Here is a 16,546-nt window from a genome sequence, read left to right as displayed (position 1 = left end):
ATTCGAGGCTGTATAGCCCATTCTCGCAGATATTAGTGATCATACGTGCTCATCGCCAGCATATTTAACTATATCAAAAACTGGGGTATATACGAGAGATAGATAGATAGATAGATAGATAGATAGATAGATAGATAGATAGATAGATATGGCGTAGGCTTTGTTTTGCTCTTGCAGTTTGCTCTGCAGACAAACAAATTCCTGCTATTGTAATGCTCATATTGCTGTAGTGTTCTCTGTGGGGTTGTGTGTGTGTATATTGTTTTTTAAATTGCCTCCTAGTCTTGTAGACAACTCTCATATATGTTCCAGGAAGCACTCTGTATATTTGCTTGGCCAGAACAGGCGGTGGGTGAGGGTGCAGCGACGATTGGGTCCCTACTTGTGAAAATATCCCTAATTATGTTTATTTATTAGCATTAAAAGACTGCTGATCGTTGTACTGATCTGTGAGTTTGGAGAAATGTGAACAAAGACTATACCTATGTATGTGTGGATACATATAAGCTTCTTTTTGTGAATATGAAAAATAGAATATTAGATGCGTAAAAGTATCTGCATTGCTTTATTAAGGCGTATATAACTGTACCTGCGAAATAAGTGTGATTTTATCTATTATTTACCTATAATAAGAGCGTATCCATAAGGCTTTATGCTGTAGATAATGCAAGCCCTGATCTGTTTTATTTGGCAGTGTAATATGATATTGTGATGCTGACTTTCGGTTGACAATATGCTAGTGTGTGTAAAACTCTGTATTGTGCTAATAATCCTAACCCAGTATTTGTGTAAAATAATCTGTTTTTGGCATAATAAGAGTGATCCCTTTAAGGCTAGACCCCCTTTGCAGTGAGGAAACAGGGCACATCTTGGTCGAATGGCTGCCACTGTACAGAGCTGTGTACAAGGCATTGCTATATATATCAACAGCTGGGGGAGGATAGAGCAGAAACGTATCTTTTTTTTTTTTCGCCCAAAAAAAACGGGGGGCAAAGCGTGCAGAGAGTAGCACCTTTGTGCTGTGCGCGAGGAGGGATGTTTCATTCTGCAGGGCTCTTATAGATATAAGGACATTCTACATGGGATCACGTGACATAATTACCACTAGAATCAATCAAGATGAATTGCACGTCAGCACACGTTCACGGTTTTTTCTTAGTTGATGCTGTCCAAGCCCTCTTGAGCAATAGATGGATCTTGTTCAATGCAGTGAAATCTCCTTGTTGCTTTCCATCGCAAAAAGGGAGAGATGACTGAGTTTGAGAATTGCAACAACAGTGCACCCAATATGTATCTGCCTGGCTGCGCTTACTATGTGTCTCCTTCGGATTTCTCCACCAAGTCCTCGTTTTTGTCTCAATCTTCCTCCTGCCCCATGACTTTCTCCTATTCTTCCAATTTAACTCATGTGCAACCTGTGAGGGAAGTGGCGTTCAGAGAGTATGGGCTGGACCGCAGTAAGTGGCAGTACCGGGGCAGTTACCCTTCCTATTACCCCAGTGAGGAGGTGATGCATAGGGACCTGATCCAGCCAGCGAACAGGAGAACGGATATGTTATTCAAATCGGACTCGGTGTGCAACCACCATGGACCTTCCGGTGCTTCCTCTAACTTCTACAACTCGGTGGGGAGGAATGGGATCCTTCCACAGGGCTTTGACCAGTTTTATGATTCAACCCAGGCATCTTCCTACCAGGTGGACGTGGATGAGCAGCCTGCAAAGTCTGAGCTCAAAACTTCCAGCCCTAATAGCAAAATGACCTCTGCCCAAGATAAGAAAGTGACAAGCGACAGCACAGCCGAGTCTCCATCTGGGGAGCCTACAGCAGACAAGAGCAACAGTTCAGGTAGGCATCAGTTGGGGGGCAAGAGTACAAGGCCAAACACTTTGTCAGACTCCTTTTTATGTGCTATTTTATAAGCATTCAAGGGTTTTATACATCCTATAAGGTTCCTTTTACCGTTGTAAAGCCTGTTTACGACAGGGAACTAATTTAAGATGAAGATGGCCTTTTGTTGAGCAGTCCCCTGTCCGCTATCGTGTTTTCCAGATTACCTTGCATTCTTTGCATTGTGCAGCACAATAGAAGGTTTATGGGGCTTGTGCATACATTATGTGTGCACCCTAAACTAGGTGCACCTATATACAGCAACGTGCATTTGTAAACACGTCCCGTGCATCTGTATGTTGTGTGGGGGCAATATGTGGGGCTGATACACGCATATAGGCAAACACTCTACGTATTGATGCAAGATATATAATCATTTGTATGAATATGCAGTAGTCATGTGGTGAATATGCAAATCCACTGTGTGTATTACTCCCCATAGTTTACTAACTGATCAGCACTATAATATAGTGTATATATAATAGATAGATAGATAGATAGATATATGAGAAGAGAGATATTATATAGATAAAGAGATATTGATATAGATGGATATATATACTAACAATATTGATACAGATAAATATTATGTACATAATATGTGATCATGAACTAGGCAAAGATGGTTGCAGTTTATTTATATTAGGAATATTAAAATCATTTTCTTTTGTTTTTCTATAACCTTTGCCAGCCTCCCAGCGACTTAGGAAAAAGAGATGCCCCTATAGCAAGTACCAGATCCGGGAGTTGGAGCGAGAGTTTTTTTTCAACGTGTACATCAACAAGGAAAAGAGGCTACAGCTGTCCCGGATGCTAAACCTGACCGACCGGCAAGTGAAAATCTGGTTCCAGAACCGGAGGATGAAAGAAAAGAAACTGAACAGGGATCGACTGCAGTATTTCACTGGCAATCCACTTTTTTGAAAGGAAAATTTAAAACAAAAACAAAAAATGCACAATTTATTATAAAAAACAAAACAAAACAAAAACAACAATTCATGGGGATCACTATTTTTCATCTTATTTGGACCGTGATATCGTGAGAGGATGCCCAGATCTCTGGAGGATGCCTTCTTGGTAAGGAAAGGGTCTTCTTGAAAACGTCACTTACAGAATGCAGCCAATGGTGTTTTTTTCCCCCCTTTCATGAATCTATAACACACTGATTATACAGTATTAGACTGCAAACAGCCAGGGTGGCTTCCTCAGCTACCATGACTACAATGACTACAGTACACTTTAAATTAAACTTAAGCAGCTTTAATATATATATATATATATATATATATATATATATATATATATATATATATATATATATATATATATATATATATATATCTTCTTTGTGCACGACTGATCTGTTTTCTCGTGGAAATTGTTTTATGGTAAAGATGGTGTTAAACTTGACCACATTGCATGATTCTCCATGTTTTCCCAGCTCTTTGGGATATCTATGTCAGCAGTTTATTACATTATATTAACCTCCGCTTCCCTTTTCTCCACCTTTATGTACATATTTATTAAATTTTCAGTGTTATTTTTTACCAAGCTGAATACGTTTCCTGTGATGTTCAGTTGAATATGATCCTTAGTCGGGCCACACAAGAAACGGATGGAATTGTATAAATGATTTTTTATTAAAGTGTATAATGGCACATCACTTAAAGCCCCGAGACTCTAAGCCTCCCTCCGCCTTGCTGGTGGTCATTTTTTTTTATTATTATTTTATTTGACGATTATTATTGTAATTAATTTTTAGCAACTGAAGAAAGCACGGTGACATTTGGTGTTTGAGGATCAAACGTCAGGGTCTGGAAAAATCTGTTTATTTTGTGAGCTTAAGAATTTGGTGGAGCTGATTCTCATACACTTTATATGGCGTGACCTACTGGGCTGTTTACAAAACCTTGAACTGTCTAGACAACACTATAAAAGTAGGGGATCCAAGCACCATAATTGGGTTATATTAGACACCTTCTGGTGGGCTAGCAGCGATTTCCGCAAAGTGCAATAAAGGAAGAAGTGAGAAAGGGGGCTGGTTCCTTCACTGGTACTCAGTGGGCGTTTTTTTCCTTTTTTTTTATCTTGGCACAGAGCAAACTTAGACAAGGACTAGGGAACAGACCTACAATAAGGAACGCAGAACAAAGGACAGGGAGAAATATATTGTGAAGGGGAACAAATGCCTCAATTTGGCCAAAAAACGAAGCAGTTGCCTTTGAACTTCCAAAATGTCAAGGTCATACCCTTTCACCTTCCCGAATAATTAAATGCCTTAAGGCTCTCTTATTATTTTGCTTAGCTGCCACCCAGCACTGCGGATTGAAATATCTTCACTCAAACATACTTTATTGTAGAAGTAAATCATTAGAATAACATTTTTTATTAAATCGACAAGGCAACTAACATGGAGCCCCTCCGCTTGCCCGGATGCATTGTGTGCCCTATTCATGCCCTGTTTAGGTTCTGATGCAGAAATATCGCAAACTGAAAATCTGAAGAAAAATAGTCTCTGTTCCCATATCATACTATAATCAATTATATATATGATAGCAATCATGTCTAAATAGTATAGCTTAATCGTATAGCTCTTACTTAACACAAATACGTCCCTTCTGGATCTTAAAAATGGCTGGCAAAAATATTAGTATTAATAATTTCATTATTATAAACAGGCATGATCTTATCTAAATATGATTAAAAACGTTAAATATATATATTATAGACAGACAGAAGATAGATAGATAGATAGATAGATAGATAGATAGATAGATAGATAGATAGATAGATAGATAGATATGGACACAGACAGACCAAAAGACAGACAGATATATCAATATACTACAGAGAGAGAGAGAGAGAGAGTATGGTAGGTTGTTTTGTGTATGTTTTTTTATGTATTTTGTTTTTGCTTTGTTCATCTAGAACCATGCAAAGTATTACTTCGCATGCTATTTCTGAAACGACCACGAGAGGGCGACTCGTGTATTGGAAATGGCTAAAATCCTGCAGCTCCTATCACAAAGCAATTCACATAAAGCTTCTAGATTTTTCTCTAGAGCAACAGTTCCTTTGAAATATTTTTCAACGAATTATCTGCCACCTTCCAATGCAGATGTATTTATTGTTATTATTATTTTGTGGGGAGAGAGCACGATTGAACACGATTTTTTGTTCTTGCCAAAATTTGTTAGTTCTATCAGACATTTAGACAGTTGCCTTTTTTTCCATTGTCTCGTGTAGCGTTCTAGAACGTTGAAATGTAGAGGATAGAATGTGCAAATGATACAAATAGAAACAACGTATTTAAGCAATAGAGGAAATAGGATGACCGCAGGGAATTTACTCTGTATAGTGACTGGCTGAACAATTTTAAACGCTAAAAAGAGAGAAGGACTTTTGTGCTGAGGTATTTATGACTAGGTATGCCGCAGGCAGCGAGCAATTAATGGCACAACTCTCCTGTTGTTGTTTCGTATGTGTGTGTTGTAAACAGTAAGGTACTTATCGTCTATACAGATACTTGCCGTATAAATGATATAATTATGTATCATAATTATATCTTTCCTATAGTCCAATAAAATATAAAGTCATCTTATGAAATCTGATAGCCTATAATAGACCAAAGATATCAGTTATTATATTAGACCGAAGGATGCTGTGTATAGAAGCACTCAGAGATCAAAGTTCGCCTATGTATCGTCTGTATATTACGAAAAGTGATAGTGCAACATTTCTAATATTGGAGCAATACGCTCTTCTATATTGAAATAAATATTAGGTATGCTTCCAAAAATATTAGCAAATATATATATATATATATATAGATAGATTGAATTTATATTGCATTGATTTGTATAATATGATTTAAACCTCGAATTAGAAAATCAATTTACTGCTTGAAATGTGTGATAATGGTAAACGAGAGGATGCGAATTAAAAGACTAATAATTCTTTATCTTATCTAATCCGTTTGAATTTTTTTTTTCATTTTTTTGGATCAAAGCTGAAGTAGTTTTTGTGTTTATAAAATAATACGCTTAAAAAGTAAACTGAGTTTTTCTCTTGCGCTAGTTGTAGTTTGGGAAATAATACCTATGATTGCTGAATGCTGTGTTTGGGGTGGGGGTACCCGTTCTGCACACCCTAATGAATGAATTACATGCTAGGTTCGTCTTGTTACCTCACTGCTTTTTTCCCTCTCTAATTAGGGAATGGCTGGTTTATTGTACTGTCAGTACCCAAAAATAAGGTGTCCAAAGAGATATTAGGTTGACAGTTCAAAGCAGGCTAGCAGTGTGTTTTCGGTAGTGTGTGTAGTGTCATCATACAAGTGTACATGGACCAACTCCTCCAATACAAAATCAAATATATGTGTTTTCTGCACGCAGATACACATATATCTACCTTACATCTATCTATCTATCTATCTATCTATCTATCTATCTATCTATCTATCTATCTATCTATCTATCTATCTACCTACCTACCTACCTACCTATCTATCTATCTATCTATCTATCTATCTATCTATCTATCTATCTATCTATCTATCTATCTATCTATCTATCTAGCCACCCATTCACCTACATTGTCTACCTGCCTGTCAGTCCAGTTACATTTGTAGTTGTGTTGATCACCATGACTTTTGGGACCGTTAACAGGGACTGAGCTCCTCGTTGCAATTGGGTGTCTTGTATATATATATATATATATATATATATATATATATATATATATATATATATATATATATATATATATATATATATATATATATATATATATGCTAGTGTACTGCATATATATATACACGTAGGCTAGTGTATACGTGCTGGGCGCCTTGTTCGGTTATCTCTCTCTCTCTCTCTCTCTCTCTCTCTATATATATATATATATTATCTTCTAGACTTACTCTCTGTTTGTATGTATATATGTGTATATATATATACATACTAGTGTACTGCATACATATGTAGGCTAGTGTATACGTACTGGGCACCTTGTTTAGTTATTTATATCTATATATATATCTTGTCTTTTAGTCTTACTAGTCTATATATATCTTGTCGTTTAGTCTTTATTTCTCTCTCTCTCTCTATAGTAAATAGGCTATAAACTGCATATACATGTAGGCTAGTGTATACGTATGTAGGATAATGTACTGCTATATATATATACATACACACACGCACACCACGAGTGAGCGTTATGGGCTGTCTGCACTTTTCGTTGTTATCCACCCCCAAGGTGCGCTAATAATTCTCGTTTTCAGAGCGTTATCATTGTTTGTAGACGAGTTATGCAGGGCAGCATTGTTTGTAGACGAGTTATGCAGGGCAGCATTGTTTGTAGACGAGTTATGCAGGGCAGCATTGCTTGTAGACGAGTTATGCAGGGCAGCATTGCTTGTAGACGAGTTATGCAGGGCAGCATTGGCTTTTTGGGAGGCAACATGAGGATGTGTGCAGGGTGACATGGTGCATTAGGCATTGCACATGGACGTGGGCTAATAACATCCATGAAGCTGATAGTTGGGGTCCTAGGATATATGCTAAAATCAAGTAGGGAGTGAACGTGTCATTATTACACTATGCACCAATGTCAAAGGTGTTGGGGTGGTTTGTTGGGGAGAAAAGTTTATGATTACATGTTGTTGCCCCCTATCTAGCACATACCTAATGAGACAGCCTGCTATTGTGTAACAGTATCTAATTGCTAAACCCTCATTAGGTGATTGGCCAAAGCATTTGTTTCAATGGGTTGCGTAAATCAGAGAATAAACCTCGCCATGCCTTACACGACTAATGATAAATACCTTCAGTTTTAGGCGTATGTTGACTTCATCCTACACTGTGGAGCATTTTCACAATTGCCAGTAACCTATTCCAGCGAATAGTTTTTAAAAAGCCCACTTACAATGGCTGGAAATGTTTACCCTTGTTGTAGAGAAGTTATTTTATGTCCTTCTGCCAGTGACTAGGCAGATACAACCTTCATTTGCTAATGGAAGAGCCTCAGTGTTATAGGTAGACAGCTTCTAAGGGCTGCTTTCAAATGTTTCTCGAGGTTGTGTGCGTAATAGTCACATACAAGCTATTTAACAACACAGCACACAGGCTTGGCAATTGCTGTTGTAAAAGGCAGTGGCTCTTAACCTGACAATGATGTTGTATTTGAACAGCTGCGAGAGGGTTCCATTTTATCAAAGGTCTGTCTCATTGCCACAAACCCAGACATTTTATTGTTTTAACTGCATAGGAAATAAAAATGCCTGCGAGAAAGGGGGTCCTAAATGAAGCAATGACATTTGGAATTTTCTAATTTCTGAACTAATGAAACTCATGGGGCTAGCAACTTTTGTTGCAGCATGTTAAATGTTTTGTAGGTTGTGAATATATATATATATATATATATATATATATATATATATATATATATATATACACACAGACATATATAATGTGATGTGTGTGTCTGTATTACACATCACACACACACACACATACATACATACATACATCGTGTAGACATATAGATTTGCAGATAATGCACTTGGGATGCTTGGTATAGGAACACAGTATAACAATGTGTATACGTGTAGTGGTGGGATGTAAAAGTTATAAAGCAGTTGTGTGTGTATATATATATATATATATATATATAATATATATATGTATATATATATATATATATATATATATATATATATATATATATATATATATATATATATATACATATAATCACATACTGCTTATATTGTGTAGACAGATATTTCATTCAGTGTATATGGGATTCTGGTACGAGGCACACATGTACTTGAAATATATGTATATGTGTGTGTGTGTGTGTGTGTGTGTATATATATATATATATATATATATATATATATATATATATATATATATATATATATATATACACCATACTACATATATTATGCAGACAGATATTGGATTCAGTGCATATTTAGGACCCTGGTACGAGGCACACATGTACTTGAAATATATGTATATGTGTGTGTGTGTGTGTGTGTGTATATATATATATATATATATATATATATATATATATATATATATATATATATATATATATATATATATATATACACCATACTACATATATTATGCAGACAGATATTGGATTCAGTGCATATTTAGGACCCTGGTATGAGACACACATGTGTATGAAATATAGAAATGTATGTGTGTGTGTATTTATATAATCAAATATAGGCAGTACTAGCACATAAATGATGTAGAATTTAATTCCACTAATAGGTTTTCATAACCACACTGGAGTAGTTTACCTTAGATCACTACCAACCTTTGCCTTTCACTGTGTGACAGTTTGTGTTAAAACCCCAAAAAAGGAAAAGAAAAAAAAAGACACTTTGCTGCTTAGAATCAATACAATAATTTTCAATAATTCACATGGTGAACGCCATTATGCTAAAATTCGACTGTTAATCTTATCCTTTTACTAAGTTAGGATTGATTTGTTCATAAAATATCTGACCGTGTGTGGTAACACTGGGTATAACTCTTCCCAAAAAAAAAAAAAAGCAACACAGGCAAAAAACGACGGACAACTATGTCAGGAATGCAGATGAGAGGAGTATTGATCGCCCCCTTATTCTTTTTAATATATATTAATACATTCCTCAACCCCTTGCACCTCCAGGATTGACAATAATAAAAGCGTTTACTTTAGTGCAGATTAAAAAAAAAGAGGACAAAAACACATCATACCTCAGTTAGCTTCAATGTATTTATATATACAGAGAAAACATGCCTAACACATTGCTGCTACATGTAGATATAGTGTTGTGCCAACTCCAGAACAACGTGCTGCATGAACTATCCTGCAAGCTGTGGTCCTTAAACTCCGCTGCCTTTATTAATGCCCCTCCTGTGCTCAGCTTTGGGGTGCTTTAGGTCAGCAGTCGCTGCTATTTGAATATAAAGCATTAAAAGAAAGGGACTTGGTGATTAGTCATCTACTGTACTTTTTACTAGGCTCTCTCGCTGTTTCTGGTTTAACTGTGAAATGGACGCGTTGTTGTGTGCCGTGGCTCCCTTGTAACAGTAGCTAAGGTGTTTAGCTGTCACCGTTTCGGTGCAAGAAAAAGGATATTCTTGATGGTGTATTAAAAAAATAGCCTTAAATCAGCGCAGTGCGCCAGCCAGGGCTGCCATAGGAGAAGCAGCTGGCCAGCACTTTCCTCCTGACTTCGTAGATGTCGCTGTTGACCATATTTGAGCTGCAGCCCAGGCTGGCCGTGGACCATGTGACCTGCAGGGAGGTAGCAGCTCAAGGCCATTTTCAAATCTCATTGGCTTACTTGTCATGTGGTTGTGCAGAGGCATCCACAATTACACAGGGAATGTTTTCCTAGAGATGTCAGCCTACAAAGGACACAATCTCTCTTCTTCAAATTCCTCCCCAAAATGTCCTCCTTTCCAAACAGCTCTCCTGCTGCAAATACGTTTTTAGTAGATTCTTTGATCAGTGCCTGTAGAAGTGACAGTTTCTATTCTAACAACGCCAGCATGTACATGCCACCTAACTCAGACATTGGGACTTATGGGATGCAAACCTGTGGACTGCTACCATCTCTGGCTAAAAGAGAAGTCAATCACCAAAACATGGGTATGAATGTACATCCCTATATACCTCAAGTAGACAGTTGGACAGATCCGAACAGGTCTTGCCGAATAGAGCAACCTGTTACGCAGCAGATCCCCACTTGTTCTTTCCCTACCAGTATTAAGGAGGAAACCAACTGCTGCATGTATTCTGATAAGAGATCAAAAGTCATTTCTTCAGAAGTGTCATCCTACCAGAGGCTGGTCTCTGAGAACTGTTCTGTTGATAACTCTGAGGTCCCCGTCCCAGGATATTTTAGGCTGAGCCAGACCTACGCCAGTGGGAAACCCCAAGAGTACAATAATAGCCAAGAAACCAGTTCATCCTTAATGTTACAGCTAAACCCCCGCGGCAGCTCCAAACCTCAGCTATCTTCCTCACATCTGATGGATAAGAAAATGAACGAGAGTCCGGGCAGCCAAGACTCCTCCAAAGTCTCTGTTGTGGAAAGTCCCGAGTCCAAATCTGCCTTGCAGGAGGACAGGAGTTGCCTGGCTGAGGTGTCTGTGTCCAGCCCAGAAGTACAAGACAAGGAGAGTAAAGGTCGGTATGGCAAAGAAGTTTGAAGCATTTACATGTTGTAGCCCTTTTACACGCCAGCCCCATAAAACACCGTGTAAAATAGCAGCATTACCATCCATAACATTTAATGGTAACTGCATGTCCGGGTGGTACTGCCCCTGTTCCTCTGCCTCTCTGAACTATTTAAAATAGAACCTTCATATCAGGAGAGGCTGAGGACAAAAAGAAAAATCAATATGCCTTCGCCTATATGTGTGTGTTAGCTGTAATCAGCATGCAAAAGCCTTAATTACACACTAGCCGAGGACATTGCATATTTTATATTACTGTCCACAGACCCAATATTGCCGAACACAACAACAACAAAAAAGTTATTATGGGGTTTTGCTTGTGATGTCTGTAGGAAAGGGTTAAATGAATAAAACATATCATTGTAACTATTGCTTGATTTGTCATAGACCCGTGTGGCAGCACCATGGTGGCAAATAATCTTTTAATGTTACAATCATTCAAGCATATTCCTATTCTGCCACATCCCATGTATCTGCCAGGGTGGGCAGCCAGTGCTTGTCATACCCTGCGGGCACTGCTTGCCCTTAACTTTACATTAAAATAACTGAGCCCAAAATTAGCAAATTGTATCATTTGTGGCTGTGAGAGGAGGGGAATGCATTCCGCTTTAGCTACCCCAAAAGGTAATACTGGGTCCTTCATTATGTTTTGGGGGGTTTTAAAGACATTTTCTATGCATTTCTCAGATATAGCCGGTCACTGTTCCTTTGTTTTTGTTTTTATTGATAAGATGGTGATTATGAAAAGGCGACGCCTTGCAGAAAGTTATATGTGTGTTCAGGACTTTATGTTTTATTTGTCTCTTAAAAGGCGAGCATATAGCTTAGCTAATATATAGGCTTGAGCTGCAGTCCAGGTGCATATAGGCTTGGTACCATGGTATGTAGGTACATAGCAATAGCTTTATAATCTCTACTGCTACTGCGAGCATGTATGTTTAAGTATATGCCTGTAATATATATATATATATATATATATATATATATATATATATATATATATATATATATATATATATATATATATATATATATATAATGCATGCGCTCATAAATGGTTTCGCAGATCTATATTATGTGAAAGGTTTCTTCTCTTAAAGAATGTCAGTCCAATGATTCCAGGGTAGCAGGTACAGGCGAGCACAGTGTGATTGTATGATGCGCTGTATACGACAACTATCATTTATTAGGAATTCACGTGCCAGACATATTGTGTGGGGGGTTCATTGTCAAGTCTGCACATAGAGTAAGGAGTTTTTGTTTCTTTCTTTGTTTATTTGCCCCTTTTTTCATTATTTCCTTCTGTGTTTATTTATTTTTGTTTGTTTGCTTTGTTTTTTTTTATTGCATTAGAGGAAATCAAGTCTGATACCCCAACAAGCAATTGGTTAACTGCAAAGAGTGGCAGGAAGAAGAGGTGCCCGTACACTAAACACCAGACTCTGGAATTAGAGAAAGAATTCTTGTTTAATATGTATCTGACGCGAGAGCGCCGCCTAGAGATCAGTAAGAGCGTGAATCTCACTGACAGGCAGGTCAAGATCTGGTTTCAAAATCGCAGAATGAAGTTAAAGAAGATGAGCAGAGAGAATCGAATCCGCGAACTGACCGCGAATTTGACTTTTTCATAAAAAACAAACAGCCAGACTGACGATTAGACGTTTGTTACAGCATCAGCCATTGCTTCACAAGCAGGAGAGACTTATCTGACCCATGTCACCTCCATTTCCTGTGATCTAGAATGTGATTCTCGTCATTTTTTTAGTGCTTCAAGTGTCTATATGTACTTTTCATGAGTCTATAAATAATAATAAGAAGAAAGAATAAAAAGATCTAGCACATGTAATTTATTATTATTATTTTCTCCTCACCGTATGGCAGGGTACTCTGAAGAAAGTTTATCATGTGATTTTAAATTATTGGACTGTTCAACACATCCAAGCAATGTGACTTTTTCATGTTTTTATTACAATGTTTTGTTTTTTCTTTATTTTTTTATTTTTGTGTCTTCTTTTATGGACCTCAGCATTTAAATCTTCATCATGAATATTCTTATTGACTTTCTGGGGGAAGGGGGGAGAAAAAGCACATTTTCTGTACATGTCTGCTCAGAAAAGCTACGAAATAGCTGCCAATATGTCTGTAAATGTGTAGTGGATTTGACTCGTTATCCTTGTAGACGTCTCCGTGTGATATGCAGTAATCTCAGTGAGACAACTCTGTGTCCATACCGTGCATGTTATCTGCATGTCTTCTGCAATAAACTCTCTGAAATCCTCAGCCTTTCATTTTCTTATTAGTAAGGGAAGCTGTGATTGCATTGTCACCACTATGCTCTGAGAATGTGACTTGGTATTATGATTTCCACAAAAACTGCATGGCTATCCAATCAGTGTATTCCATAATGACCTGTTTCCTCCCAGACTGTAGCCTGCTGGGGTGATAAGATAGTTTGTGTCCATGCCGTGCTGTACAATGTCCTGTGTAAAGTCAGACATGTCCCAGTGTCACAGGTAAGTCTGTGTTCTAGCATGGACGTGGTTATAGGGAACTAAAGAGAGTGTGAATGAATGCAGGCGCCTAGACATACAGATATTGTAAACATGTGCATTTCACGTGGACGTGCATTTCTCATATATGGTAGAACTTATGCTTCAGCCTTTTGAATTTTCTGTCCAGCTTTGGGACCAATCAAATTAAAAATGTAAAAAAAAATAAAAAATCCTATTTTATTCGGTCTCTGGTAGAGGCAAAATAGGCTCAATATGTGTGTGTGTGTGTGTGTGTGTGTGTGTGCGTATATATATATATATATATATATATATATATATATATATATATATATATATATATATATATATATATATATATATATATTCTCATTATAATAAACTCTGATGATATAGTAGACCTCTGGATATAGTAAACCCAGTACTCAGGTCCCAAACAAATGTGTATGTTAACCTATACACTGTATGTCCAGTTCTGATATAGTAATCTTCTGTTATAGTAAACTACTTTTCCTGGTCCTTTTGAGTTTATTATAAAATGATTCTAATATAAATATATATATATATATATGTTGTGTGTAATTTCATATATATATATACATTAATCAAATCAAGTAAAAATAGCTTTATTGGCATGTCCAGTATTCATGCAGGCATTGCCAAGGCGAGGGGGAATGGGGGACATGGCACCCATTCTCTCCCTGTGGCTTCCCTATGCACTGCCCTGTGTCTCTTGTCCTAATTCCTATCAGTGTGTGTTGCAGCCTCCCACCCTCCATCTCTCCTTTCTCTTTCTTTGTCTCCTCCATCCTTTGTGCATACACAGTCGACGTGTCACGATTCAAGTTCATAAGTGCACTGTGGGGCCACCCCTACCCGCTTACAAATTAGCAGTACACAAAGAGAATTTAGGTGTGTTATGATATTGCCTTTCCGTGTGTTTACATTCTATTAAATGTGCACAACATTCTGACGCACCAAGAGCTCAGTTATTATATTTCATCACAGTGCATCCTGCATAATATAAATCCAAATTCAGCCCCTGCACCATAAAACACAAACTCTAATATTTCCCCTTCTGGTGGAAGTGATGGGCTTGAGCTCTGATTACACTAGTGTGGTCCATAAAGACTGTAGTGTGAACTTGGTTTAGTTTTGAGTATAGTGTGAGTTTGATTTTATTTTTCTTTAGGGAGACCCCAGCTCAGCTGCTGTTATTTTTCTTGTTTTGTTGATGTAAGTTTGCTGTGCCAGTCAGAGGAGCACACTTACCTGCAAATATCCGGCTTATTATTGTTCCCACACATTTCCTAAGCTCGCCATCAGTATTCCTTCGGTCATGAAATTGACGTTAATAATATATAGCTAGGGATAGTAAACGTGGCACAAACCACGGAATCCCAGCTAGACCTGATCCCAGAGGCTCCCTCTTCTCCACGATTGCTACACTCAACATGTTGCCCCCCTTATTTTGGTTAAACTTGCATTACCTTACAAAAGCTATGGCCGTTTATGACAGAACAGCACAGCACAGAAGCCCCTCTAGCTTGAGATAATCTCGCTTTTACTCCAGGAAACAGCCCCAATAAACTTGGTGTCTTCCTGCAAACGACCACAGCCTCACTTAACAGGGCTGAGCTGAATGAAGATTTCTTTATTCCTCTGCTATGGTGACTACTTTCTACTTTACTGGATGTTCCTAAACCACAACAATAAAAGTTCAGAGAAAGCGCCAAATATTTCATCCCCCACCCCCTTCAAACACACTCTGCAATGCATTCCCTCCTGTTATGTTCTAGGTGAATATAGAGACAGTATACATGTATATTTATAGGAGAAATTAATTCTATTCATGCCTTAAAAATAATATCTTGGTACTATCTATTTATTTATTCTAGCTAGCCTGCCCTGCCTATCTAGCTATCTATGCTCTATCTCTCTATCTATCTATCTATCTATCTATCTATCTATCTATCTATCTATCTATCTCTCTCTCTCTCTCTCTCTCTATCTATCTATCTATCTATCTATCTATCTATCTATCTATCTATCTATCTATCCATCTACTCTATCTATCTATCTATCTATCTATCTATCTATCTATCTATCTATCTATCTATCTATATATATATATATCTTTCAACAATCTTTCTTTCTTTCTTTCTTTCTTTCTTTCTTTCTTTCTTTCTTTCTTTCTTTCTTTTTTTCTTTCTTTCATTCTTTCTTTCTTTCTTTCTTTCTTTCTTTCTTTCTTTCTTTCTTTCTTTCTTTCTTTCTTTCTTTCTTTCTTTCTTCTATCTATCTATCTATCTATCTATCTATCTATCTATCTATCTACCGACCTATGTCTGACCTTCTGTCTTTTTAATAACAGTTATTTTTGGTTACAATTGTTTAGTTATATATCCTGTTTCACTATCTATGCATCTCTATTTCCCATTCTCCCTTTTTCAGTTGTATGGGGGGGGGGGGGGGGGGGGGACACAAAGAAAAATACTAAGAAAACAGGTACACTTATTATTTCTTCTCACATGAGTTTGCAAATATTTTGGATCCTCTCCTTCTCTCTCTCCCCTCCTACCCCTTCTTCACCACCCCCATATCAAGTTGAATAATATCACACTATAATATAGCACTCTCTGTGTAGGCATAGTGTATGTTTCATAATACAGCATGGAGTACATTGTTGTTGCTTAGTGAAACAATAAATAGGTGTTTCAACATATACAGGGTCATTGTTTGAACACACACACACACACACACACACACACACACACACACACACACACACACACACACACACACACACACACACACACACACACACACACACACACACACACACACACACACACACACACACACACACACACACACACACACACACACACACTTA

At 37.4% G+C, this 16,546-nt stretch overlaps 3 protein-coding genes across 7 annotated transcripts in view; all 3 read left to right on the top strand.

The window, feature by feature from the left end:
* HOXD3 (homeobox D3) overlaps positions 1-16,546 on the top strand; it is a 328,853-nt gene that overhangs the window by 218,940 nt on the left and 93,367 nt on the right. The window lies entirely within an intron of this gene.
* On the top strand, positions 1,206-3,139 carry HOXD11 (homeobox D11). Its single transcript, XM_068245460.1, has 2 exons — positions 1,206-1,847; positions 2,581-3,139. The coding sequence occupies exons 1-2, from the start codon at positions 1,250-1,252 to the stop codon at positions 2,811-2,813; spliced, it is 831 nt and encodes a 276-aa protein (XP_068101561.1). The 5' UTR covers positions 1,206-1,249; the 3' UTR covers positions 2,814-3,139.
* HOXD10 (homeobox D10) lies at positions 10,299-13,039 on the top strand. Its single transcript, XM_068247013.1, is given in 3 exon segments — positions 10,299-10,341; positions 10,344-11,090; positions 12,494-13,039. Coding segments are annotated over 3 exon segments (1,068 nt in total). The 3' UTR covers positions 12,772-13,039.

The sequence above is a fragment of the Hyperolius riggenbachi genome, chromosome 7 (assembly GCF_040937935.1).
Source record: "Hyperolius riggenbachi isolate aHypRig1 chromosome 7, aHypRig1.pri, whole genome shotgun sequence".
Classification (NCBI taxonomy): Eukaryota; Metazoa; Chordata; class Amphibia; order Anura; family Hyperoliidae; genus Hyperolius; species Hyperolius riggenbachi.
This window is presented reverse-complemented; position numbering and strand designations above follow the sequence as displayed.